This window comes from Panthera pardus, unplaced genomic scaffold (genome assembly GCF_024362965.1).
Source record: "Panthera pardus isolate Hobbes unplaced genomic scaffold, ASM2436296v1 HiC_scaffold_17, whole genome shotgun sequence".
NCBI lineage: Eukaryota > Metazoa > Chordata > Mammalia > Carnivora > Felidae > Panthera > Panthera pardus.
In genome coordinates this window covers 15,806,907-15,831,678 of record NW_026526732.1, presented here as the reverse complement: position 1 = coordinate 15,831,678, position 24,772 = coordinate 15,806,907, and the positions used below count along the sequence as shown (strand labels likewise).

Genomic DNA, 24,772 nt, shown 5'->3' with positions numbered 1-24,772 from the left:
CAACAGAGGAAATCAGTGGAAACCTCTCAATACTTAAGGACCGAGGTTTACACAGCACGAACGTGTGCCACTTTTAGGTAAACACCTCTTGGTGTCTCTTTCTTCCTTGGGAAAGTTGGACTTTCAGATCCACTCCTGGCCAAGGTTGGACTGTCCATAGCATTTTCGGATACAGTTGACTTATTTGATTCCCACAATATGACGATCCAGCAATTGCCACTGTCTTCGTTTTACAGATGTCGAAAATGCTGCTCAAGTTAGGGGACCCGCCCACGGTTCTGCAGATGGACAGAGAGAAGCAGCAAAGAGAGGCCTTGGTCTCTACTTCTGCTTTTTGGGCAGACGAACTGATACACAGATAAAATACAATACTCACTTAATTAAATGTTTATTCCATGAAAGTATGTATAAAAACTTACAAATCTGCGAACTCAACTATACATGAAACAGGATGACGGGATATTCAGTTTTTAACATATACGTACAGCACAGCTCTGAACTGTTTTTCCCTTTCCCCTTCGGTCCTTATTTCTGGCTCCTGTTTAGTCCTGTGAGACCATTCTGTCATTGGCGTAAGGAAAGATTCGTGGGCACAGTTTACTGCTTTCAGGCCAATGGAGGAAATTTCAGGTGTTTAAAAAAAAAAAAAAAAAAAAGTGGAGACTAACATCAAAATCAAGTTGTTTTTTGGTTTTTTTTTGTTTTTTCCAATCAGCAATTAGGCGTTTTTTTGTCCTGATTTTTCTTTGCCATTTTTGATGCTTCAACAAATGTTGCCAGTAAACTATTAGCATTAACTTTTAAAGTCATTAAAGTTACCACATGCTTTGCTCACAACTTCCCCTCTAGGATCCACATTCCTATGTGCACACACTGATCTGAAGCAGCTGGTTGGTGCTAAAACAGATTTAACACTGGCAACCGCTGGAATAGCGTGTCATTTTCTATTCAGAAAGACAATCTACTGCACAGGACTTTCAAATCTGATTTTTAAAACAACCGACAGATTTGTCAGAAACCGAAACAGAGAGTTTTGTTACTGTTCAACTTTGAAAGAAGCCAGCAATTAGCTAAGGCGTGTGCATTAATTCACCTGTTTATAGCAAATACCCACACATTTTCTCTTACAAACACACACAACTCACAGCTTCGTCATGTTCTATCCAAAAATTAAGATTGCCATCACATTATTACTTTTTCTCTTTTGTGTTCTGTTCAAGTAGATTTCTTAACTAATGATTTTTCTCGACTGGACATAATCTCAAAGGATGCATTCTGAAATAAGACACCTGGAGAAGAAATACTGAGAGTGTTTTCTTGGGTTAAAAGTTTCCCCCACACCTAGATTTTGCATAGTACACAGCCCAGCTGTATCTCTAAGAAGCATGCCGTATTTTCCAACACGTTCTGAGAAGGAAGACTTCTTACCCAGGGAGAGTCATAATTCTAGCTTACCAAATTGCATTCTAGTTGTTGTGTTTTGTTAATAGACCCTTCATTAGTTCCAAGTTTGCTTTTAAATCATCTAAAACGTCTCAAAATCTATTTGAGTTTGTAAGTACTACTGACCATTATCTTTCCAATATCCCCTGAATTAAAGTAAACATGTTCCAGGTTTATAATGCACAAAGCCTTTACGGAGGAAGGGCTGGGGTTGGGGAGGAGGGGGTGAGGTGGACAAAGGGACCGGGGACCTGTTTGTATCATGCCATGGAGAACTACAGTTCTGAATTGGGGCAAGGGAAAGGAGACAGTCTCTGTAAAAACGACAGTTTTTAAAAAGATAGGTAACATTCAGTCTAACAACACTGTTTCCTGTTCCTTTTTGATGGAAGCTAACACTGGGTGGTCAGGTTCCGTTACTTCTGCGTCCCCACTGCCCAGCAGAATGGACCGCCCCTCGTCCAGGGCGAAGACGTCCGAGTTCTGGTTTTGGCACGAATGTTTAACAACCTCATTGGGAGTGGAGAACGTTTTGTCACACAAGTTGCATTTGTAGGGTTTGTTGGTCTGTACCAACATGTTGTCCATCTGGCTCCCTTCCTCAAACGTGCAGAGTTCCAGAGTCTGTTTGTCCACCATGGTGTACGTGTCGATGCTCTGATTGAGGCAGACGTGCCGGGCAGCCTGGTTGGCCCTGCAAAAACTCTTGTCACAAGTGCTGCATTTGAAAGGCTTCCCGGTGTGTATGTACATGTGCTCCCTCCAGTGGCTCTTCTGGATAAACTTTCGGCCGCATATCGTGCACTCATACTTGCGTCTCTTTACCTCCCTCTCTTGGTCCGCCTGCTCCAAGTTGTCAATGTCCGCGATGTCCGAGGGCGGGGGCGTCTCCGAGTGCTGCTGCCCGTCGATGATGGGGGAGTCGGAGATGTGCTGCAGCTCACTGTCGCTTATCATCCCAGCCTCAGGCACTTCCATGGTGTCTTTGCCCAGGTCGGCTGCGTTGCTACAAAGAGACAGGGGCACGCGGCTTTCTCCCGGCTGGCTGGACGTGAAAGGTACGCCGGTGTGAATCTGGAGGTGTTCCCGCAAACTGCTGCGGAGGGTGAAGCGCCGGCCGCACAGGTGGCAGGCGTAGTACTTGGGAAAGCTTCCGTTCCTCTTCATGATGCTCGGCTTGACGTGGGCTATGGTGAGGGATGCGGGCTGTTCGTCGGACGAAGAGGCTTCCAGATTGGTCTCCTCCCCAGGGGGAGGGGGAGGCACGGGAGTGGAAACGAGTTCTGGAGACAGCGAGGTCTGCAGGGGGTCCGAGGGAGTCAGATGTGTCCGATTCACCTGGGCCAGATTGGACGTCAGCTGAGACAGCGGTGGGGCCTCGGGCACCTGCTCCTGGCTCATCCTGGAGGTCTGCGGCCGTGGGTCTCGGCCGAGTTTCTCGGGTGCCGAAGCAATCTTGGTGGCTTGTCTCAGCTGATGGTCTGCAATCTGAATGCCGTACAAGGAAGAGGCCAGCGGGAAAACTTGGTCGGGATGAGAAAAGGCTCCTTGGCTGGCCAGGCTAGCTTCTTGGATCAGTGGGTAAGCGTGCAGAAACTTGATCCCCTGTTCTAACCGAACGGGATCAATCAGCTGAGGCGCCATCTTTCCCGTGTACATCAGATGTAAGAGATAGCTGAAAATATCTGGCTGTATGTCAGTTGGTTTCAAACGGACACACTCACTGAAAGAAACAAGTGAACAATTTGTAAGGAAATGTCAACTCGCGTCTCCAATGATAACATGAACTCTGGAGAAAAAAAAAAAAAAGGCAAATGAAACGAGAACATTCCCCATTTCTTACTGTTAGTGTTTCGTGAAATGGAATACTCAAGGGAGATAACTGGTACCTGTGTAATTTAATTATATTAAGAACAGAGAGAAATACGATAAATAGATTTTCGAGGACTGAGAACCAAAAAGTTCACATTAAAGAAATATGACATCTTAGCCCCTAGACTCTTGAAGAAGTTTTTCTCCTCCTAATCTATGTACATTTCTATCATATCACACTATATTTTTATGTAGGACTCTAGGAGATCTTTGGCTAAAAGTCTTGGCATCTCCTATTGACCCAGTGCCATCCAGAGCTCAACAGGTGATCTTTCAAAGTAAATCAAGCAATCTACCCGATAAGAAAGTTTCTTCATTTGTAAAATGACATGGGGGGTGGGGGGGTGTGCGGACCTGGGCTAGAATGAACCAGTGCCTGAGAGCAACGCAACAAAAGTGAAAGAAAAAGAAAACCTGACTCTGTGCTCTGCAGCTCCGATCTCCCTCCAGCATGAAGGAGGAAGCACCGTTAAGAGATGGAGGTACATTCTAGCTCTAACGGGGCCGGATCACCTTCCCAGTATTGCTAGATTGCATCACAAAACAGTTCCGGGACAACTTACCAAAACATCACCATCACCAGAATTACAACTGGGCTTCACAGGCATTATCTCATTAAGTTGCCATTAATTCTCATTTTACAGATGAGGAATTGAGGCTCAAAGAGATTCCTACTTTGCTCAAAACCACAGAGTTAGTAAGAGGGTCTAACTAAATCTTGGTCTAATTCCAAACCCGTGACACCAAAATTGTTTAGAGCATGAAAACACTCCTATGTGGCATTGAAGGCAGATCTGATTATTCCCATTTGACAGATCTGGAACCTGAGATCACCAAAAGTTAGGTGATTTATCTGAGACACCTAAAGCAGATGGTGGCATTGCTGATTTTCTAACTTCTAGACGTTCGTGTTTGCCTCATTCCAGAAACATCATTCTGATCAAGCAGCTATACTCAAGTCCCAAAGAACTCTTCCTAAACCATCAGTAATGACAGAAATTCTAATGCATCATTAGAAAGCAATGATATCTATCTATATATTATTATGAGGTATGTGCTATCATCCACTCAGTGAATTATATTCTACAGACAATATAGACAATGCATTTTCAACTTCAAAGGCAGCTTCCCTGAATGCCTTTAGAATTTATAATTTGTTCTTTTTTTTTTTTTAAGTAACCTTCAAGTCCAGCGCAGAGCCCATCACGGGGCTTGAACTCATGACCCTGAGCTCAAGACCTGAGTGAGGTCAAGAGTCAGACGCTTAACCAACTAAGCCACCTGGGCACCCCTAATCATTTTTTTTTTTTATTATACCACTTACTATTATAACTTTTTGTCTCCTTTAGCTGTTTATCTTAATAATAAATATTTTCCAACATGCTAAAATAGTAACAGTATACCTTGCTCTTCCAAATTTAACATTTTATTCTATTTTTTTTAAAGGTGACTGTCATAGCAATTTATGACACAACAGATTTGAATAATTGCTGTTTTGCTATCAACGTGTGTATATTTCAAGATGAATGCATACAATAGTCATGTGAAAAACCTCTGACTACCAAGTATGAAAAGTCAAAGAATAGAAAGTGGCAGCACTTTAGCAGCAGAAAGAACAGAGCTTATGTGATTCTATTTTTTAAAAAGACACACAGATCATTCACTCATCTTCCTTTGGAGTCTTTTATAATGCTTTATTTATCTTCCTTTAAATAGGAATGCAAACACAGGCGGTCTTCCCTTTAAGCACAGGGCACTGCCAACAATACTGGGTTGTATACTGGGATGCCTTTAGGTGCTTTGGGGAAGTTCAATATTCAAAACAAAGCTTCAGGGATCATGTGTGGGGAAGAATACTTTAATCATGCAAACAATCCCCTCCGAAATTGAGAACGGGGAAACCATAGGCCTCTAGAGTACAAAGTACTCCCAGGAGACTATAGGGCACCCTTGTTCTGCCAGGATGGAATGTTCCTCCAGGCAGAAGGAAGGGACCGGTGGCTTCCCAAAAAGAAAAGGGAAGGGCAGAAATCCAAACGGGGGCAGCATCTGTGAGCGGGAACTACCAAGCAGGGCCTCTTTCCATCAAAATTTTGTTATAAGTTTTGTCATTTCCCCTCATTTGTTATTGTACAGGTTGTCCTCTGTCTAGTGCCACAAAGGGTGGTGACTCAGCAGAGCTCAGATTTTAAAGAATTGTGTGCCGTCTCTGAAGGCAAGGGAGAAATGGGGCTGGGAGACCCAGCCAGGCCGAAGGGAGAAGGGCCCCAAAGTGGCCCACTGGGCTGGTGAGGACGCACCAGGGAGAGGGAGGCGGGGAATCTCTGGGGGTTCATGCGGCGCCCAGGGAGGTTCCCAGAAACCAGCTCTCTTCATTTCTTGACTTTAATTTTTTTTTCTTGAAGCAAAAGTACACATGCACACATATACACATGGAGACCCTTAAAAAAAGTTATTTAAAAAAGCTCCTTAGGTCTCATTGCAGCCATCTCTCTGACTGCTTTCCCTTCCAGGCAGCTAGACCTCTCAGCTTGCTATGGGCCAGACTTCAGTCATTTCCAAGTCCTTCTGGAAGGACATAGCTCTCCACGAGATAATTACACCTATGTGGTTTGATTTGCAGATGTCTGCCTGAGACAACACTTTTGTGGGGAAAACATAGTTTTAGCACAGCTATGAGCCCTTCATGCAAACTTTCACCGTAATTCAGTTTTAATTTTTCCTTTACTAGAATATCAAAGTAAAAGATGGGCTTAATGAACTTTGGAAATAAGGAATTTTAAATAACGCCCGACCTCATCAGGAGGTTGTGCTTAGCAAAACTTGCCCCTCTGCGGTTTTACTTTTGGGAGCTCTATGTTTGTAGTTCTACAAGACTGAAAACTTCCCAGAGTGCTGCACACGAGACAGAGATATGGCTAGTGGTTCTGCAGACATTAAAACACGCTTAAACCAAGTGTGCAAAAAACCGTATTCTCAGTCCACCTTTTGGGTAGTCAGGTGGCTGTTCAGAGCAACCTTGCAAAAAATGCCTTGGTTTAAAAGCGTGCCTCTGGCCTTCGACCAGGATTTGCTTGGTGTCCATGAGAAATGTCGTGTGCCTCCTCCAACAACAACACTTGATTGCTTACATTTGGGACTCCTATCCACACAGATCCCACATTTCCTTGTTACAAAGGCATTTAATTGCCCTACATTTAAGTTTCTTGCATCTATTTAAAACTCATTATATTGTATTCTTTTACTCCCCAAATGAAAATCTTCCTCCTTTCAAGACAGTTTCATTCATTGTGTGGAGACTTCTAAGTACCCATTAGTTATGAAGTCTCCATGTCCTTAAAAGGGAACATCCTTAGTGCCTGAGATAAAGCAACCTCTGCTTGCCATTATTCCTATTGTTTCCCCATTCTGCTCCTCCAGACATTTAACAAGTGGCTATTATGTACAAATACCGGACCTATACACTGGGGCTTTCAAAAAGATTTGTAAAACCCAGTCTCTGCCCTCAAGAAACTTACAAAAGAGGAGGGGAGAGAAATACACAAAGAACAACACAGGGAAAATGTGTGGATCTTGTAACGGGCAAAAATAAAGTGCTAGGAGATATGGGAGAGGAAAGAAGTGGCTTTTGATCACTTTGGAGGGAGGGGGGGCTGGGCTGATGGAGTGGAGTGGCCTGGTGGGAGGGGCGGTCCCAAGGGGGCTTGGAGGTCAGGCTGCCAGCCTGAGGGGCCTTGAAAGAGAACAAGGAACGTGTGTGCTGTTTTGATGTGCGGAGGCGATCCTGCAGGTTTGTGATCAAAGGAGTAACACCACGGAGGGGATTTCTGATCCAAGGCGTCCTACAGCCAAAGCACTGTTCAGAAATATTAATCTCACAGTCGTGGAAAATGATTAGGAAATGGAAGGAAGTGAGAAGGGGAAGGAAAGGACTAATGCAAAAGGGGCGTGAGGGAAACATGGCTCAGGGGACCAGAGGATAGGGTTTTAGAGCGATTTGAAGAACAGGTCACCTGGAGATCAACAGGGAGGTCAGGGAACGACCCAGGAAGGCCTAACTCCACTTCAGACCAGCACATAACTCCATTCAAGCCCACGAGCGGCCAGCCTCACGGCCTTGGGAAGCAGAGTTCTGGAGGCCACAGAGAAAGGTCAAGGCCAGAGCTGTAAACTGGTGGTTTCCAGCAGAGGCAAAATCCAGGAGCACTAGCAGCTCCCCTTGGGGTAGAGTGCATATGGAAAGAAGCATGGAGGGCCCAAGACCAAAACTCAGCACAGCTCCCAGAGGGCAGGAGAACGGGACATTCTGCATCGTCAAAGCACAGAGAACAACCCTGAGAGAGGAAGAAAACAGCAGGCAGCAAATGCTGCCTAGGACTGAGGCTGAGATGCCAGAGGCTGAGAAAAGAGCCGTGGTTTTGATCAAGAGGTGACGTTTGAGAAATGATTTCGGTAGAGATGGGGCAGACACGGCGGTGGCAGCGGGGACGAGGGGTGGGGGGCGCACGAGCTAGGCTGCGGTTCGCCCTCTGAACACTTCCACAGTGAAATAAAGGACAAACTGCCCTGTAAGTCAAGTAGATGGCACCACTGGGTGTTGGGGGCGTGGATCCTTCGGGGACTCGAACGTGGGGAGACAGCGCGCGGTGAAAAGTACAGAACAAAAAAGTAAGAGGCGGGATCTGGTAGCACGATGCTTGGAGGAAGATCCCTTTTCCTTGGACATCCAGGGTCCTCTTCTCCGAGGCAGGAGAGATGGGAAGGAAAAACCAAGCAGAGATACGGAGGGAGATTAAGATGTTTTAAGAAAAAAAAGAAGGAAGCTGGGAATTCATGCCCTCAAGCTTCCCATTAGACTGGCAGACCAGGATAAAGATTGGGAAAGGCACGGGGGGGGCGGGGGAGACTCAGGGGTGTGTGTTTGGGGAGACTCGGGGGTGGGGGTGGGGCCAGAGGAGTGGGAGAAAGGGATCCAGGAGGCCGCTGTCGATCCTGCCGTGCAGGGGACACCCAGCCAGGGTCCGGGGAGCCGGGGTGGGGGTGGGGGTGGGGGTGGGGTGGGGTGGGAGGGGTGGGGGGCGCACTGCTGAGGGCTTGCAGGTCAGGGATTCTCAATGGCTACTTGAAAGCATGAGTAACCAAGATGAGCAAGGTTGGCAAGTGAGGTCACGAGGGAAAACTGGGAGCCTGGGAGCCTAGGATTCCAGGGAGAGGAGGTGAGACCCATGGTCTGGATGGGCAAAGAGCAGGTTCAGAGGGAAAGAGGGCCATGGAAGTTCAGCGTCTACAGTCATTAGATTATTATCAACCACGTTAGTTACCTGGTCTGATGGACAAACAACATCTTAAAGTAATTGGAGAATGAAGCAAGAACTGATTTGTGTGCCTTGAAGTACACATCGCCGATGGCAACCGTGCAGTCACACAGGAAACCAAACTCTCGCTGAGCGTTTAACTGTTGCAGGAGAATAAGTCCATGGTTGGCCAAATCCATTTTTTTAAAAATCTGCAAAGCAAACAATTTTTTTTTTAAGAAAGGTGATTCACAAGTAAGTATGTGTCCTTTTTTACAGTCACCGACAGTAACGATCACAGCTAACGTGTCATGCTAACAATGTTACGTAAACTCACTCAGTCTTCGCAGCAGCCCGCTGAAGTAACTCTGTCTTCACTTCCATTTTACAGATGACGACACTGACCGTGAATCAGGGGATTACGTGATCTGCCCAAGAAACGGACTCAGTTGTCTGCTCTTGGGACAGCCAACACCCCCAGATCCGCTATAGTTTAAGATTCCAAATGCAAATTTTAACGACCTATCAGAAATTGTCAAAACTTCCACAGAGGCCAATTAAGGTGCTGGGGTGGGGCCACAGCAGGGTACAGTGAAGATCTCACTAAACTGGGGCAGTTTTCCAGCTCCTACAGTGTGGGCAGGGCCGCCCCTGGCAGTGATACAATTACTCCCCTGGATGCCTGCACTCCCGGAGGCAGGACGGAGGAGGGTGCTCTTCTCCCTTTTTTGTGGAGGAGGAATTGGGCTTTGAGAGGTGTAAATGATTTGCCCAGGCCATCTAGCTCCAACGCAGGGGAGCCAAAATTTAAATCTGCGTGTTCTGAGTCCGGATTCTAAGGTCTTCATTCCTTACACTTTACCGTAGCAAACCACTTGGCCTGAATCTATGTCCAGCAGGGGAAGTGCCTCTAAAGGGGACGGTTCATCAAATCAGGAGACTGCTCCTTTCCCGCAAAGAGTATTTATAACAGCTCACTACACACAGATCAGCTTTATACCTAACAGTAGACTCAATGTTATAAGCAGCGAATGCTTTCTCTCTAAGACTGTGAATGAGCAAAGTTGCCCACTCTCAGTACTGAACATAGTACTGGAAGTTCTAGCCACTGCAATAAAGGAAGAACAGAAATAAAAGACACACACACACATGAACTAAAACTGTCCTTATTTCCAGATGACAGTGTTGTTATGCAGAAAAAAATCCCACGGAATCTACAAAAAAACGCCTGGAACTAATAAATGAGTTTGGCAACACCACGGACAGGCTATAAGATAAACATGTAAAAAGTCAATTGTAATTCTATACACTAACTTTGAACTTGTGGCCACTGAAATTAGAAATATAATACCATTTACAATCACTCAAAAACTGAAATACATATGTGTCAATCTAACAAAACATGTATAGGACTAACAAAACATGTATGTTGAAAACTATAACACTGAAGGGAAAAAAAAATCAAAGAATATCTAACAAAATGGAAAGGTGTACCATATTTACAGTTAGGAAGGCTCAGTAAGAACATAAATTTTTCTCAAGTCTGTACATAGGTTTGACACAATTCTTATTAAAATTCTAGCAAGATTTTTTGTTGCTATAGATAGGGATATTGTAAAATGTATAATGTTACGCCAAAGAAACCAGAAGAGCTAAAATAATTTTTTAAAAAGAATAACGAATTGGGATGAGTCAGCCGGAATTCAGGATGCATCAGATAGCTAGTGTCCAAGACTGTGTGGTATTGTCGAAGGGACAAACATGCAGACCAGTGAGACAGAATGAGCACCCAGTGCTGATGAGCATCCACATGAATACACGCAACTGATTGTTGACAAACTCACAAAAGCAACTCAGTGCAGGAACAATCTTTTTGACAAATGGCGTAGATAAACTGGACATAGACCAAAAAAAAAAAAAAAAAAAGAGCTCTGACCTAAGTTTCATACCTTCTATAAATATTAACTCAAAATGAATTACAGACTCCAAGGTAAAACACCCAACTATAACTTTCGGGGGAAAAAAATGGGAGAAAAATCTTAGGGATCTAGCATTAGATACAGAGTTTTTATACCTAACATCAAAAGTATAATCCATAAAAGGAGAAAATGGTAAGTCGGATTTCATTAAAATTAAAAATTTTTTTTCTGTGAAAGGTCCTGTTAAAAGAGGCTGAAAAGGCAAGCTAAAGACCAGGAGAAAAATATTTGAAAACCTTTGCAAACCTTTTGACCAAGGACAGGTATATAGAGAATATGCAAAGAATTCTCAAAACCCAACAGGAAAAAAAAAAAAATCTATTCAGAAAATAGGCAGTAGGCTTGAAGAGACATTTCACCAAAGAGGATATGCAAATGGTCCATAAACACATGAAAAGATTGCCAACATCATTAGCGATTAAGGAAAAGCAAACGAAAACCACGATGAGATTTCATTATAAACCTATCACACTGGCCAAAATAAAGTAATGGCAACACCAAATGCTGACAAGGATGTCAAGGAAGCAGACTCTTCAAACACTGCTGGGGAGAACGTAAAATGGTGTAGCCACTGCGGAGAAGAGCAGTTTCTTAGAAAAACTCAATATGGAACTACCGTCCTACCCAACAATTATGCTCACGGACATCTATCCCAGAGAATGAAAACTTATGTTCACACCAAAACCTACCCGTGGATATCCACAACAGCTTTATTCCTAATAGTCAAAAACTAGCAACAACCCAGGTGTCCCCCAGCGGATGAACAGTTAAGCAGTGTGGTATGCCCACACCACAGGAAACAACACAGCCAGCAAGGAGAAATGAACTACTGATACGTACATACAGCAAGGTGGGTGAATTACGCAGAGGGAAAAGATCCAATCCCCAAAGGTCACATACTGCATGATTCTATGTATTTAACATTCTTCAAGATCATAGGAACAGAGAACAGATTAGTAACAGAGGGTGAGGGGAGCAGGAGGGAAATGCGTTTGGCTTCAGAAGGGCGACATGAAGGATCCGTGTGATAGGAATGTTCTGCAGCTCAACTGTGTCAACGTCAGCACCCTGGCCGGGATGTGGGAGCACAGTTTAGCAAGTAGGAAACTCAGTTTACTGAGTTTCCACTAGAGGAAACTCGGTAAAGGGCTTGCGGGATCTCTATTATTTGTTGCAACTGCACGTGTATTTATAGTTGTCTAAAAATAAAAAGTAAAAAAAAAGAAAAACCCACCACACATCAATTAATTAGCCAGATTAAAAAAAAAAAAAAAAAAAGGATAACTATGATGTTTAACTACAGAATTGGGAAAGCTAGTTTGGAGAATACATGATCATGATCAATAAGCTTTAAAAAAACAGACCATGGCAATTCTTACTAAGCTGGTACTGATCTCCCCACTCTCCTTCCTGTTCTAGGGATGATCTGGCAGATTGAGAAATTAATAAGTGTTACCTGAAAGGAATGAACGAGACGGATTAATATCATAAGAGACCGATCAGGTCACAAGGCAAGACTGGAGGATGTCAAGTCTCGTGTTTTCTACCCAGAGTTACATCCAAACATGAAAGGCAGGAGGGTCACTTAAGGCTGCAGCAATTTGGGTACCCAGACCTACACCGTGGGCTCAGTTATACGCTCAAATCTGTGGAAAAGCATCAGGACCTTCATCCCCCAATATTTCCTGTGCAGGGGAAAGCGCTAAGATTAGGTAGGGGACACAGAAAACGAGGCCTGGGGTTCGTGATGAAAAGAAGAGATGGTGCCAGGTTGCAAGGTGGCAGGGACTACAAAGAAACATCACTCGAACCTGACCTCCACCAGGATATAACTTTTAGAAGCTCGCCTTCAAGGCTGTTCTCTGAAAAGTGCCAGACGACTTCCTTTTCCATCCTACTAACCTGCCTTTCTCTACAAGAAAGTATAATACACCTCGAAGAGCGACCTGCGAACACTACTTCACGTGCTCTGTCTCTGATCATGGTTCCCTACATGTTTAGGTGGTTTCAGGTGTCATTCACGGACAGACAGCAGCTTCAAGTGCGAGAACATATTACTATTTATTTCTTGATGATGATGACAAGAGTGGCTGTTATTTACGGAGTGTTTCCTTGACCATTCATTTCCATATGCTCTTCGTTTAATTTCACGCTATGGTATTTGAGGTATTACTGCTATTCGTATTCTATATATGAGGAAACGGGCTGAGAGGTTAGCTGATTTGCCCTTGATTATAGAATCAGAAAGCGCAAGAAGTGAGATTTCAACAGGTCATTTGATTTGCTGGGACGTGCTTTTTGCAAGTATGTTTACAATTAATCGGAAATATTATTATATTCTCTTATAACATGATTAAACAACATTTTTAAAAAATGTTTATTTATTTTTTGAGTGAGAGAGCAGGCCGGGAAGGGGCAGAGAGAGAGGCAGACAGAGAGAATCCCAAGCAGGCTCTGTGACTTCAGCGCAGAGCCCGACATGGGGCTCGAACTGCGAACCGCGAGATCGTGACTTGAGCTAAAATCAAGAGTCGGACGCTTAACCGACTGAACCACCCAGGCTCCCTTCGGAAATATTGTTTTTATCGCTGCTTTTAAGTATATGTACTTGTTACAAGAAATTCAAATATCACGGACACACAATAGTGTGTTGTCCATCCACCAACCCCCTCTGCCACTTTCTCCACACTCTGGCCACACTGGGTATTATGGCCACGTCTTTGAGAATCTTTGCCAAATCCACACTCATTTTCCTACCTTCTATGGATTTAATGATGAGAGGAAGTATATTTTTGTGTTTATCGATCATTTACATTTCCTCTTGCATTCCCCTCATGAGCTCTGCCTGGTTTTCAATCAGGTTGTTTGTCTTTTTATTGATCTGTAAAAACCCTTTGTAACGTAATAAAAACGAGCCCTTTACCACATGTCGCTAATGTTTTTCTCACTTTCTTTTAATTTCGTTTTACAGAGATTTCTGACATAGAATTTTATGTTTTAAGGTCATCAAACTGATCAGTGTTTGACAGGACTTTGAAGTTTTTGTTCTTACATTAATGGATATGCAGCCTCTCCTTCCATAGAGCAAAAGGAAGGGCTTCTCATTCCACAAACAAACGTATGTTTTTTTTCTTGAAGACCATAAGAATTAAGCTATGAGAAAACTATGAGATGTTTCTTTTTTTAAGGGAGTCTACCAGTTATTTTAGGATCTCAATTTAGAGATCTCCTATTCAATCTAGAATAGGAAACAAACTGAACATGTCTTTTACAGATAGAGGGAAGAACACATGTACAGGGGTCTCAGGGATGGGGAAAAAAACCAAACAAGAGGAGGGAAAATGGGAAGAATGTTCCAGATTCACAGAGGAAACACAAAACCGTGTACATTTTTAAGAATCGTACTTCAGAGACCAAAGAAACCTTTCTCAGGGAGAAAAATAAGACTCCGCCCAAGAGTCTCACACATGTGAATGAGTCCGAGAAGACAGAGTGGGGGGGGGGTCCCCAAGCCTGGGGGCATCTCAGGCAGTGCCCCCCAGCCAACAGCACTGCCTTCTGAAGTCTTCTTTCCTCCTCAAGGCCCCTTCAGAGCCATTTCCGTGCAGCCTATGCTGCACTGGCTGAGACGGCAGATCTTTTATGGGGGGGGGGGTGGTTCTGGTGGAGGTCACCCCCCTTTGTGGAAATGGATGCCTGCTCTTCCCTTCCCACCAACTGCTGACCAGCAGCATCACTCCTGTGCCCCCACCCCCCACCATTCCCCACGCTGGAATGGCTCAGCAAGGTCACAGAGGACCTCTGCTCCCCAGCCCCACAGAGTATGCTTACTCGACCTCTCTGCGGCATTTAATACCCTTCCTCCTGCTCCATAAATACTGTCTTGGGCTCTGAGGCCACTGTGCTTTGGTTTTCTATCACCTCTGACTGTTCTATTTTAATCTCCACCAAGGATTCCTCTTTTGCTGATGCCCCTCTGCCTTTTGTCCACAGCCTGCTTCTCATTCCGTGGACTCCCTGTGGGGATCCAATCCACTTCTGCTGGGCCTTACCGCAGCACCCCCTCAATTCAGGATAGGCAAGACAACTCAAGTCCCCCTTCCCCTCACCCTCATCTCCCCCAAAGACAACAAAAGCCACGGACACAAACCTGCTCTTTCTGTATCCCTAGCTTAGTGCACAGCACAGCCATCCACTCTTTGACCAAGGCAGGGATCTCCACTCCACTTAGGGTCTCACTTCCCTCACTCCTCAGTCAGTCACCCGGGGCTCACCAACTTCAACTCCTTACCCCCACCACCTTAGCTCTGCCTCCCTACTCATCTCTTCATTTCTAGCTCTTGCCCCTGAATCCATCTACAGGGAAGAGCCAGGATGATCTTTCCAAAGGTCAAATTGATGTTACTAACCAGCTTAAAATCCTTCTGCGATTCCCTACTGCCTTTAGGATGAAACCCAAATTCCTCAGCACCGCCTACCCGACCCTGCATGACCCAACCCCTGCTTAACTCTGCACAACATACTCTCGTGCTGATCCAAACTAATGGTTTCCAGACTACGATTTCACAGACCTACTAAAAACCAATCAACCAACCTCAAAACTAGGGGTCCAACAGTATCAGTCCCTCTTTATTCTGCAAGAAAAGTCATAAAATATTCACATACCCTGTAGGATGGGGGACTTTTTTTTTTTTTAATATATATATATATTTTAGATAGAGAGTGAGCATGCAAGCAAGGGAAAGGAGCAGAGAGAGAGAGAGACAGAGAGAGAGAGAGAGAGAGAGAGAGAATCCCAAGCAGACTCCACACCTAGTGCAGAGCCTGGAGTGGGGCTCCTCAATCCAATGACTGTGAGATCATGACTAGAGCCGAAATCAAGAGTCAGATGCTCAACTGACTGAGCTACTCAGGTACCTTGTAGGACGGGGGACTTCTAAATATAAATGGGTAGAAAAGACATAAGGTCAGAATACTTTTCTGAAGGAAGGGTTGTTGGCACTATATTCATTATAGGGAATAAATTTTCTCATGCACAAAAAATTACTACATGAAATTTTATTTTATGACATTAAATTGTGCCTGGTTCTTTTCTTGATATAAGATTATCTACTTGATGATCTTTATGAAGTGATCAAGTATCCAACTTGTTCAGAAATTCAAGCATCACCAAAAGCCCAGTTTCATCTGAATATGTTTATGATCATGGAGACAAAGTGATGTTATTTCGCTCACTTTGGAAAAGCTGGATGAAATGAGATAAAGCTGAAGAGGGGCATTTTTCTTTACAACCAGAAGGTCCAGAAGCCCAGGCCATTCTTGGGCTCCCAGCAGTTTGCAACACTCCCTGCTCAGAGGCCTCGCTCTCAAATCTGAGTTCAGCCCCTGATTTTATTCCCACTGTCGGGAAAGGAGGCCCGTTTGAAGGGGGCCCTAGAACCTCTGTGCCAGACCTTCGAACGTGCCACCTCCAGAGGGACTCACCACTTACCGCCCCCCAGCCCCAGCACTATTTGTCCTCTGCAGAATTTCCAGGTCCTTAAGATCAGGAAGCTCTCCTTCCCTCTGGAGCACCTGTGAACATGCCAGTCTACTTATGTCTGCCTGGTGCTTCCAGAAAGCCAGCATGGAGTCCTATTTATCATTTATTACTTTATTCCAAGTACCTAGAATATTGTCTGATGTTTAAAAAAACTATATGTTTGTTAATAACTATATGTTCAGAGAGAAGAATGTTGAGTGCCAGACATGGCTTGGCCTCTGACTAGCTGGGTGCTGTGTGGGAAGTTAAATTTCTGATGATCCTAGACTAACCTAAAAAGTCACATCAATGGAAAGGGAGCTATATTTTAGCAAAAGTTTTTGATTTTTTTTTTTTTTTTTTAAGTAGGCTTCATACCCAGCATGGAAGCCAACGTGAGTCTAGAACTCATGACTCTTGAGATCAAGACCTGAACTGAGATCAAAAATCCAATGCCTAACTAAGTTACCCAGATGCCCCAAGTTTTTTATTTTTAAAGTTTATTTATTTATTTTGAGAGAGAAAGAGAGAGAATGAGAGCATGCACGCACGAGAAGGGGAGGGTCAGACAGGGAGACAGAGAATCCCAAGCAGCCTCCTCGCTGTCAGTGTCAGCACAGAGCCCAGCGCGGGGCTCGATCCCACAAACCACAAGATCGTGACCTGAGCTGAAACCAAGAGTCGGGTGTTCAACAGAATGAGCCACCCAGGCCCCCAACCAAGTCTTTTATTTGTAAATGTCACTTCATCCTTCTTCATGAACTTCAGAACTTCAATTCAGTTCTGAATAGTGCTTTATACTTTACAGTATACTCTTTACACTCCTCATTTAATCCTCAACAATACCATGGTATATCATTTCCTCACTATTCAGTATTAATTATAATATTAATAACCACAGCACTAATAATTAATGACCACTTATTATGTACCAAGGACCAATTACCCTATCTCCAGAAAGAATCTACCAGAGTTAGAAAAGCTAAGTAACTTGCCCACATGTAGGCCAGCTCCTAAGACGCAGATCTGGGAAGTCGTCATGCTTTTGGTGAAAGCCTTCTGAGGTGCCAGGCACAGTGGATGCAAGGGTATGCAGAATACAGACAGAGTTCAAGGGGGAGAATCGAACAAGTACACAAATGTACAATGTGAAGAAAAATATAAGGAACTGGGGTCCAATTTGGGAGTTGGAGGTCAGGGAAGTCTTCTGTGCGGAGACCTTGGTTAAGCAGATATTTGAAGAAGAGTTAACTGGGCAAGAATGGAGTATTCTGGGCAGAGGTCAGCATCTGCAAAGGCCCCAGGATACGCGGGAGCAAGATGCAACTGGGGAAATGAACGAACGTCTGTGTGGCTGAAGGGCAAAGAGCCAGAAAGGAATAGGCTAGGTGAAGTTGGAGACTCGGGTCTTCTTAAAGATTTCGGTTCCTATCTTAAGAGCAACAGGGAGGCACCAGAGGGGATTTTGCAGCGGAAGTGACAGGATGGCCACACTGCAGGCGGGAGTGGTGAAGAGCCAGGTGAGGAGAGACCTTCCCATGGTCTAGAAGAGACAAGACAGACTGGGTGGTGGCCATCAGGATGGGGTGAGAGGGACAGGATTTGAAACATAGTTAGAAGATAAAAACTCAACGGAATCGGTTGGTGGGTTAGAGGGAGGAGGGTGGGGGAAATTGAGGTGTCCAAGATAACTCCTAGATTTCTCGCTCGTGTGACTGGAGAGATCGTGGGGATTCCCACCAGGAGAGGGAAGACAGGCAAAAAGGCAGCTTTATGGGGAAGATCGCGAGGGTTATGTTCAGATGTGCTGGGACCAAGATACTTTTGAGATGACCAAGGAGAGGTGTGCAGTATACTTTGGTTATATTGGTCTGGAGCTCTGAAGTCCTGCTGTGATTTATGTCTTGAGAGTCTTTGGAGAAGCCGGGTGTATCTGACTCCAAAAGTCACAACATTAAATTACTACATGATAGTTCAGAGAGGTTATAACGGCATACAGAAGTCATCTGAGCCCTGGTCTTCCGGGTGTAAATTTCACACGTTTTCCTCTGTACTACTTGGCTCCACAGATCTGTCACTAATTAATCCTAGTCACCCAGGACAGACATGAAATCTGACATGAAACTGAAGACCTATATAAAGCCCTTAACCAATTAACACTACAAATAGAACTTAAAAAAAAAAAAAAAACTAAATAAAAAAAATCATTTGTCTTTCTTAAATCAGAATAGTGAGCAGAAAGGCACTGAACAAAAGTGGAGATGGAGAGGGGAGACCATTCTTAAAAGTGGGTTTTCGTAGAATGCCTTCTTTATGCATGTACATGTGTACAAAATTTTCTTTTCCTTAAGCAAACTCAGAGGTTGTAAGACACATGTGGAAATAAGTAAAAAACACTTTCCAGAGCTAAGTATAAATGACCGTTTATATTATTTAATGCCTCACCACTGTTTCCCACGCTGATAATGCAACACTCCCTAGATGTCAAGTGCTTTCAGCTTCCAGCACACAGCAAAGGTGGAGCTGATCCTTAGGGAAGTTACTCATGGTTTGGAGGTGCGGCTGAATGGGACAAATACCATCACATTATGTTCTGACAACCCAAGCTCCTCCTACGTTTTCAGTATAAGGAGAGAAGACCAAAACAGCGCTTGGGAACTGATGACTCACTTTTTGAGGATAATAGCTCTCCTAAGATACTAAACACCACTTAGACTACCCATTTCAAGGGCACTAAAAGGGTCCTCTCAAGTCCTTAATTTTATTTAAGTGAAGCATAAATGAATACTGTAATGCACAGGACCCATCAGTAACAGAAAAAGCACTACCCACAAGTAAGATTGATTCTTTCAAGTAGTTCAGACCACTTACCATGATGAAAAAACTGCTTTTTCAATTAGTATCATTAATAATTAATATTTAGGGCCTATAAAGTAAACCTGAATGGGACTAGTCATTTGAATTTTAATGTTTTTAAATTGTATCTCAAAGCTAGGAAATGTGTCTTAATTAGTTGTGGTGACAGGTTGATGTATTTTTCTTAACATTTCTTTAGTCAAGCCTCCTTGAAGGTAAATAGAAAAAGGTGGGACATAAACTAATCAATAGCTCTTATTTTGAATTTGAAAAACATTGACTTTGTAAGAGTTTGCCTTTTCAATTACGTGCTGCTGACGTTACCATTGGCATTAGTTTTTGATTTCTAAGTGAAGGTCAGAAGGAGGTAGTTCCGGGATAGGCTGTGTCAAGGAGCCACAAATCAGAGATTTACGGCTAATAAAGACTTGATATTGAAGTGGTAATTCTAAAGGCATTATGCTATAATCAACTTTAAGGAAACCTACATATGATCACACAGAATTGAAAACTTAATTTGCCGTTTTTACAAATCTCTGTAATAGAAGACAACTGGATTCTGCATTTACTCTGCCTCTCCACTTACTTTGTTGTGGTATCTTTTTTGGTTGAATATCAAAGCAAATCCAACCTCACCCACATATGCAGTTGGAAAAAGAAATATTTTAATAGCTTTTCTAGGTGATTGTGGACATTTTTCTTTGATACTACACCAAAACTTGGTAAGTTGCAGTTTCTTACAGTTTAGCTGTGCGATCTAAAAATACATAATGAATGAAAATTTCCTACTCTAATGGGAGGAAAATTCATTGCTCTATCTTGCTCTTTTAACAGATCTTTTACCTATGCACAGTTTTTAACATCACCCATTGGTCACTGGAAAATGTCAGCTCATCGAGTTATGCAGATCTTTCCAACGTTGACTCATTTTGTCAACAGCTAAAAAGGCTAATCACATCTTATTATTAAACAAGTTGTTTTGACCTCATGGAACCCTGAGGGGGGTCCTGGAGATTCACAACGGGCTGTACAACACACTTAGACAACCCCTTTCAGAAATTACTTTGGGGCTCAGAGAATCTAAGCATCTAGGTAGGCATGGTGTGGAATACAAATATGCTTTGAAACTATTCTCAGATGATTCTTATAGTTCATCCTTGCTTGGTGCAGAGCTTAGGCGTGTACAAAATTTAATGGAACTATACCTCTTGTAAAGTAAAACCTCTTACAAAGTAAAAAGAACCATTTTGTGAGTAGTCAGATACATAAAAATGCTTTATAAATTCCTGTCTTTGCACACTGGGCTTTCTTGAAGTCAGAAAGTTATATGATGTGTACCTCATCCACATGAACTGGGAATTATGTGCTTGAGTGTAAATACTAGCCCCTAACTTGGCCTTCATCACAGGAAAAAAAAAGTCCTAAAATATCCTGGACTGCCAACTCCTGGTTCTGTGGCTACTGGCTCCATCTCTCAATGGCATATTGGCATTGTGAAACACTAGCTCTTATTTGCTATTGATTCAAAGTAATATTTTAATTATTTAAGTTTCATTTGCTAATAAAAATATAACTTGAGCATAAAAAAGGCTTAGAAAATGTTCTCAAGCTAATGCTTAGAATGTTTATAATTTTTTTTCTTCGGGAAAATAAAAACTCTCAATTCCCTTTTAGGTTTTCAGAGTCATACTTAGCGACCATAAGGAATCAGGAAAAGGGATAAATTCCCTTTTCTGCCGCGTGCACTCTGAAATTTATGGTAAAGTCTCCAGCAGACCAGCAGTCTTTCCTTTACAGTGACAGGCTGGAACCACACAGGTTCCAAGGCTGGAACTTGCTCAGTGTTCCAAGTTGACTTCAGGGAAAGGCCAGCGGGCCTCGGGATGCAGCACCAGACAGGTAAGAGATGGCAGGTCTCCAACTGCAAAGCTGATCCCCAGCCAATGCCACATACCTGCCTTAGGGGCCTCCTTCACTTTCTACCTCCAGGTCTGGAATTCTCAAGCTGGGGAAAGCGCATCCCCCTATTCCGGGACATCTAGCGTTTACAAGGCACATCTTAAAAGGTCAAGGTGGATGAAACTTTATATTTTACATAACTTTTACATTAAAAAGGTATAGATCTTTGAGGACAGTGCAAAGTTCATATTAACCTTTAAAAACTTAAAAAAAAAATGTTTATTCACTTTTGAGAGACAGAGACAGAGTGTTAGCAGGGGAGGGGCAGAGAGAGAGGGAGACACAATCTGAAGGAAGCTCCAGGCTCTGAGCTGTCAGCACAGAGCCTGACCCTGGGCTCACGCTCACCAACAGTGAGATCACGACCTGAGCCGAAATCAAGACGCTCAACCAGACGCTCAACCGACTGAGCCACCCAGGCGCCCCCATATTAATCTTTAAGAGAAAAAAGAAATTGTCATCGTGGACCTAAAACATGCACAGTGTTTACTCTGCGGCTGGAGTATTTCAGCAGAAGTTTGCAGAGCACCATTTATTTACACCCTCTTGAGAGAAGCTTTAAAACTGGCAAGTGGTGGGACTATACACTACAGCAAAGTTTTAGGGGCGGTTTATCTGTCCCCCTTTCATGGTCTTCTCCACTACTATTTTGTGGCACTTAATACCACCGGTATAAAGTTGTGCTTTGAGATCTTACCATGGTGTCATTAACGGGTCAATTCTTTGGCTAGAAAATAACCTACAAACCACAAGTTTATTGAGAAATGCCCAGTTTGAAGGAATGCAGTATTAGAGCTTTTTTCTCAAAAATTACCTTTTAACAGTTTGAAAACAGCCTGCATGTACATCCTATTATTTAATAACGGCCTGTTATTTAAAATGCAAAATAAAATCTATTTGAACAACGAATGTTGCTTTGTAATAAATCGGAGGACTTAAAATGTCTTAATTCTGATTTCCTATTGAAGCTTCAGGCCTCTCAGACTAAAATGCTAGTGATATGTACATCCTGCTCCCGAGCTCCGTCAGGGTCGACATAGATGATCTGTCCTAAAAAGGACAGTGCAGCCCATTTAGGGAAACCCAGAGCACCCCGGAGCTCCGTGTGAGCCCGTGAACTCGTAATTCTGACCTTTTTTATGCTTTACTGCAACAAAAACTTACAAAAATGAATAGAATGGAAACACACACTAAGTGGGACCATTGTATTTGATGAAGAGCAAAAGAACACTGCAGCGGTGGGGCGGGGGTGGGGGGTATTTCCCTAAGGCATAATTAGGAGTTCAGCAGTTCCAAGTTCTCGCAGTCAATTGGCCTAGCAAAAACTATCTGCATTTTCATCCGGCCCAATCACTTTCTTGCCTGCCCTGCTACCCTTGCTTTCCTCTTGCCTCCTTTCACTACCAGCTAAACGCGACAAAAACCTTGCTTCCTAAGCACCGATGAATTATCAGTTCTCTTTTTAGCCTGTTTAAAAAATCAATAGTTTGGGGGTTCCGCTACACAGGAAAAACGCCTCGGGCCGGGGAAGCAGCCTCCGCGCCCCCAAACTCCCCTTCTCAGAGCCCTGGGGCGGGGGAGTGGGGGAGTGGGAGACGAGGGCCGCGCTGGCGGGGAGAGCGGCTCGGACGCCGGTCCCACGCCCCAAGGCAAAGCAGCCAGAAACCACAGCGCAGCTCCGGGCTAACCTCGGCCTCAGCGGAGGCGCAGATTGCCCGTGGAGCGGAAGCCCGAGCCTGCCGGCCTAACGCGCCCACACCCGCAGCCCGGGCCGCAGCAGCCCATCCAGGCGGCGCCCAGGGAGGCCTCCATCTACCCCGCCCGCAGGGGAGCGGCCCAACGGCCGCGGCGTCCTGCCTCGCCCCGCCCCGTCCCGGGGGGGCGGGGGCCCGGCCGGGGGCGGGGCCGGCTAGACCGGCAGGGGCCCGACGGGCCCGGGCGCCGCGCACCCCGGCCCCGCCCCCATACCCGAGGGGCTGAGGGAAGGGGAGGGGAGGGGCGACGCACTCCGGCCACGCCGCACGCTCTCCGCTTCCCTCGGTCCCGCGTGCGCGCGCGCGCTCTCCCCAAGTCCCGCGGAGTTTAACACAATGCCGACGCCTACGCCGTGCGCAACGCCCCGGCTGGCGCAACAGCTCCGGCGCCGGGGGCGGGGGGTGGTCAGACAGGGCCAGGGGAAGAGCGCGCGCGAGAGCCGAAGACAGCGCGAGACCCGAGGAGGCCGGAAGCGCGCGTGCGCGCCCCCGCCCGCGAGCGGGGAGGCGGAGCCGCAGCAGTAGCGGCAGCAGCTGTAGGAGCCGCTGCAGCTGGGAGAAGCGCCAGAGAGGCCGGGCCTGCTCCGGTCGGACCGGATCCCTCCCCTCCCCCTCCGTCTCCGCTCCCCTCCCCCAAACCCACTTCCGCAGCTCGCGGCCTTGCCGCCGAAGAAGCAGCGGCGGCAGCAGCAGGAGGCGGCGGCGAGGCGTCGGAAGGATTACGCACCTGACGGGCCCGCCTCTCAGGGCTCCAGCGCGGGACGCTCACCGGCCGCCGCCGCTCGGGACGCACTTCGCGGTGGCGGCGAGAAGGGAGGGACCGGCAACGGGGAACGGAACGCGAATCGCCCCCCTCCCCTTCCTCCCTCCCTCCGATCCGCCGCCCGCCCTCTCGGCTTCCGTCCCCTCCCCCTCCCGCAAAGCCCCGGATGGAGCCGCCGCCGACTCGCCGCCGCCTGGCTCCGGGGGATGGTTTTGTCAGGCGGCCAGAGCCCCGGCGCCAGGCGCAGCCGCCCCCGCCCCCGCGGGGCGCCCCTGCCCTCGCTTCCCAGAACTGGGTCCCCGTGTGGTCCGGGCCCTCCGCCTGCCTTCACCCGGAGCCCCGGGACGGGGGTCATTCTTCTTTGTTGCCACCGTTGGTGCCGGAACCGTTTGCGAGCTCCGGTGGCCCCCGCCCCCCCTCCGCCTTCCCGGAGCCCGGGCCGGGGGCGGCACGTGGGCACCGGCCCCGGGAGGTGGAGGCGTTGCGTGCTTACCTGTCGCCGGTGCTGCTGCGGCGGGGGGTGTGGAGGAGGCACCGCTGGGCAGCCTTGGCCGTGCTCTCCCCGCCGCCGCCGCCTCTGCCTCTCGCTGCTGCTGCTGCTGCTGCTGCCGCCGCGGTCGGTGTCTCCGGCGCGGCGGCGGCGGCGGCGGCGGGGCTTTTCCTGTCCGGTTACGTTAAGGTCACATGACCGAGAGAGCGGAGCGACTAGTGCAAAGAGGCTGAGAGCGGCTCCCGCCGGGGGGGAGAGGCGGCGAGAGAGCAGTGGCGGCAAGAGCCCCCTCCGCCCCCCCCCCCAGCCGCCTCCCCTCCCCCCGCCCGCCTCCGCCTCCTGCTGCTCTGCCGCCGCCGCCGCCGCCGCCTGCAGCACTAACTACACTGCCGCTCCCACCCAGGCTCCGCTCTGCTCCAGCCAAACTTCTGCAAACCATGTGCAGCCGAGGCGAGGAAACTTCTCTCCACCTATTGGGGCTGGAGGCTTGAGTCACTAGCCCCGTGTTTACATAAAGTGTTTAGGTAGGATAATCCTGGAGATGCTCTGGGAAGGGATGCAGAGCTGCTCCGGATCCTTCTTGCAGGCTTCTGCTTGACATCTCTCGGCCAATACTTTTGTCCCTTTATTTCCCGTGTAGCCTAAGTTTTAAGACTTGAAAAGGAGTGGACTTGAGAGCCAGGGAGAAACTTGTAAATCACTAATAGCTGTTTTTCACCAGTGGAATTAAAAAGTCATACCAAAGTAGATCTGTTTGTGGTGTGTATAGAGAGGTATAAGTGCTTCCTTAAACAGACTAGTTGAGTGTAATGTCAGACGTTTCTGTTAGGATGAATTTGAT

General features: G+C 46.0%; 1 protein-coding gene across 3 annotated transcripts; it reads right to left on the bottom strand.

The window, feature by feature from the left end:
• Positions 1-369: 369 nt before the first annotated feature.
• ZBTB2 (zinc finger and BTB domain containing 2) lies at positions 370-24,039 on the bottom strand. 3 transcript variants are annotated; one of them, XM_019431757.2, is made up of 3 exons: positions 23,935-24,039; positions 8,637-8,821; positions 370-3,166 (listed from the first exon to the last, which is right to left on the bottom strand). In XM_019431757.2, the coding sequence occupies exons 2-3, from the start codon at positions 8,807-8,809 to the stop codon at positions 1,795-1,797; spliced, it is 1,545 nt and encodes a 514-aa protein (XP_019287302.1). In that variant the 5' UTR covers positions 8,810-8,821; positions 23,935-24,039; the 3' UTR covers positions 370-1,794. The 3 variants fall into 3 exon arrangements, with proteins under 3 accessions (XP_019287302.1, XP_019287303.1, XP_019287304.1); XM_019431758.2 differs by lacking the exon at positions 23,935-24,039 and adding an exon at positions 23,406-23,507; XM_019431759.2 differs by lacking the exon at positions 8,637-8,821 and having other exon boundaries at positions 23,935-24,023.
• Between the last annotated feature and the right edge of the window lie 733 nt (positions 24,040-24,772).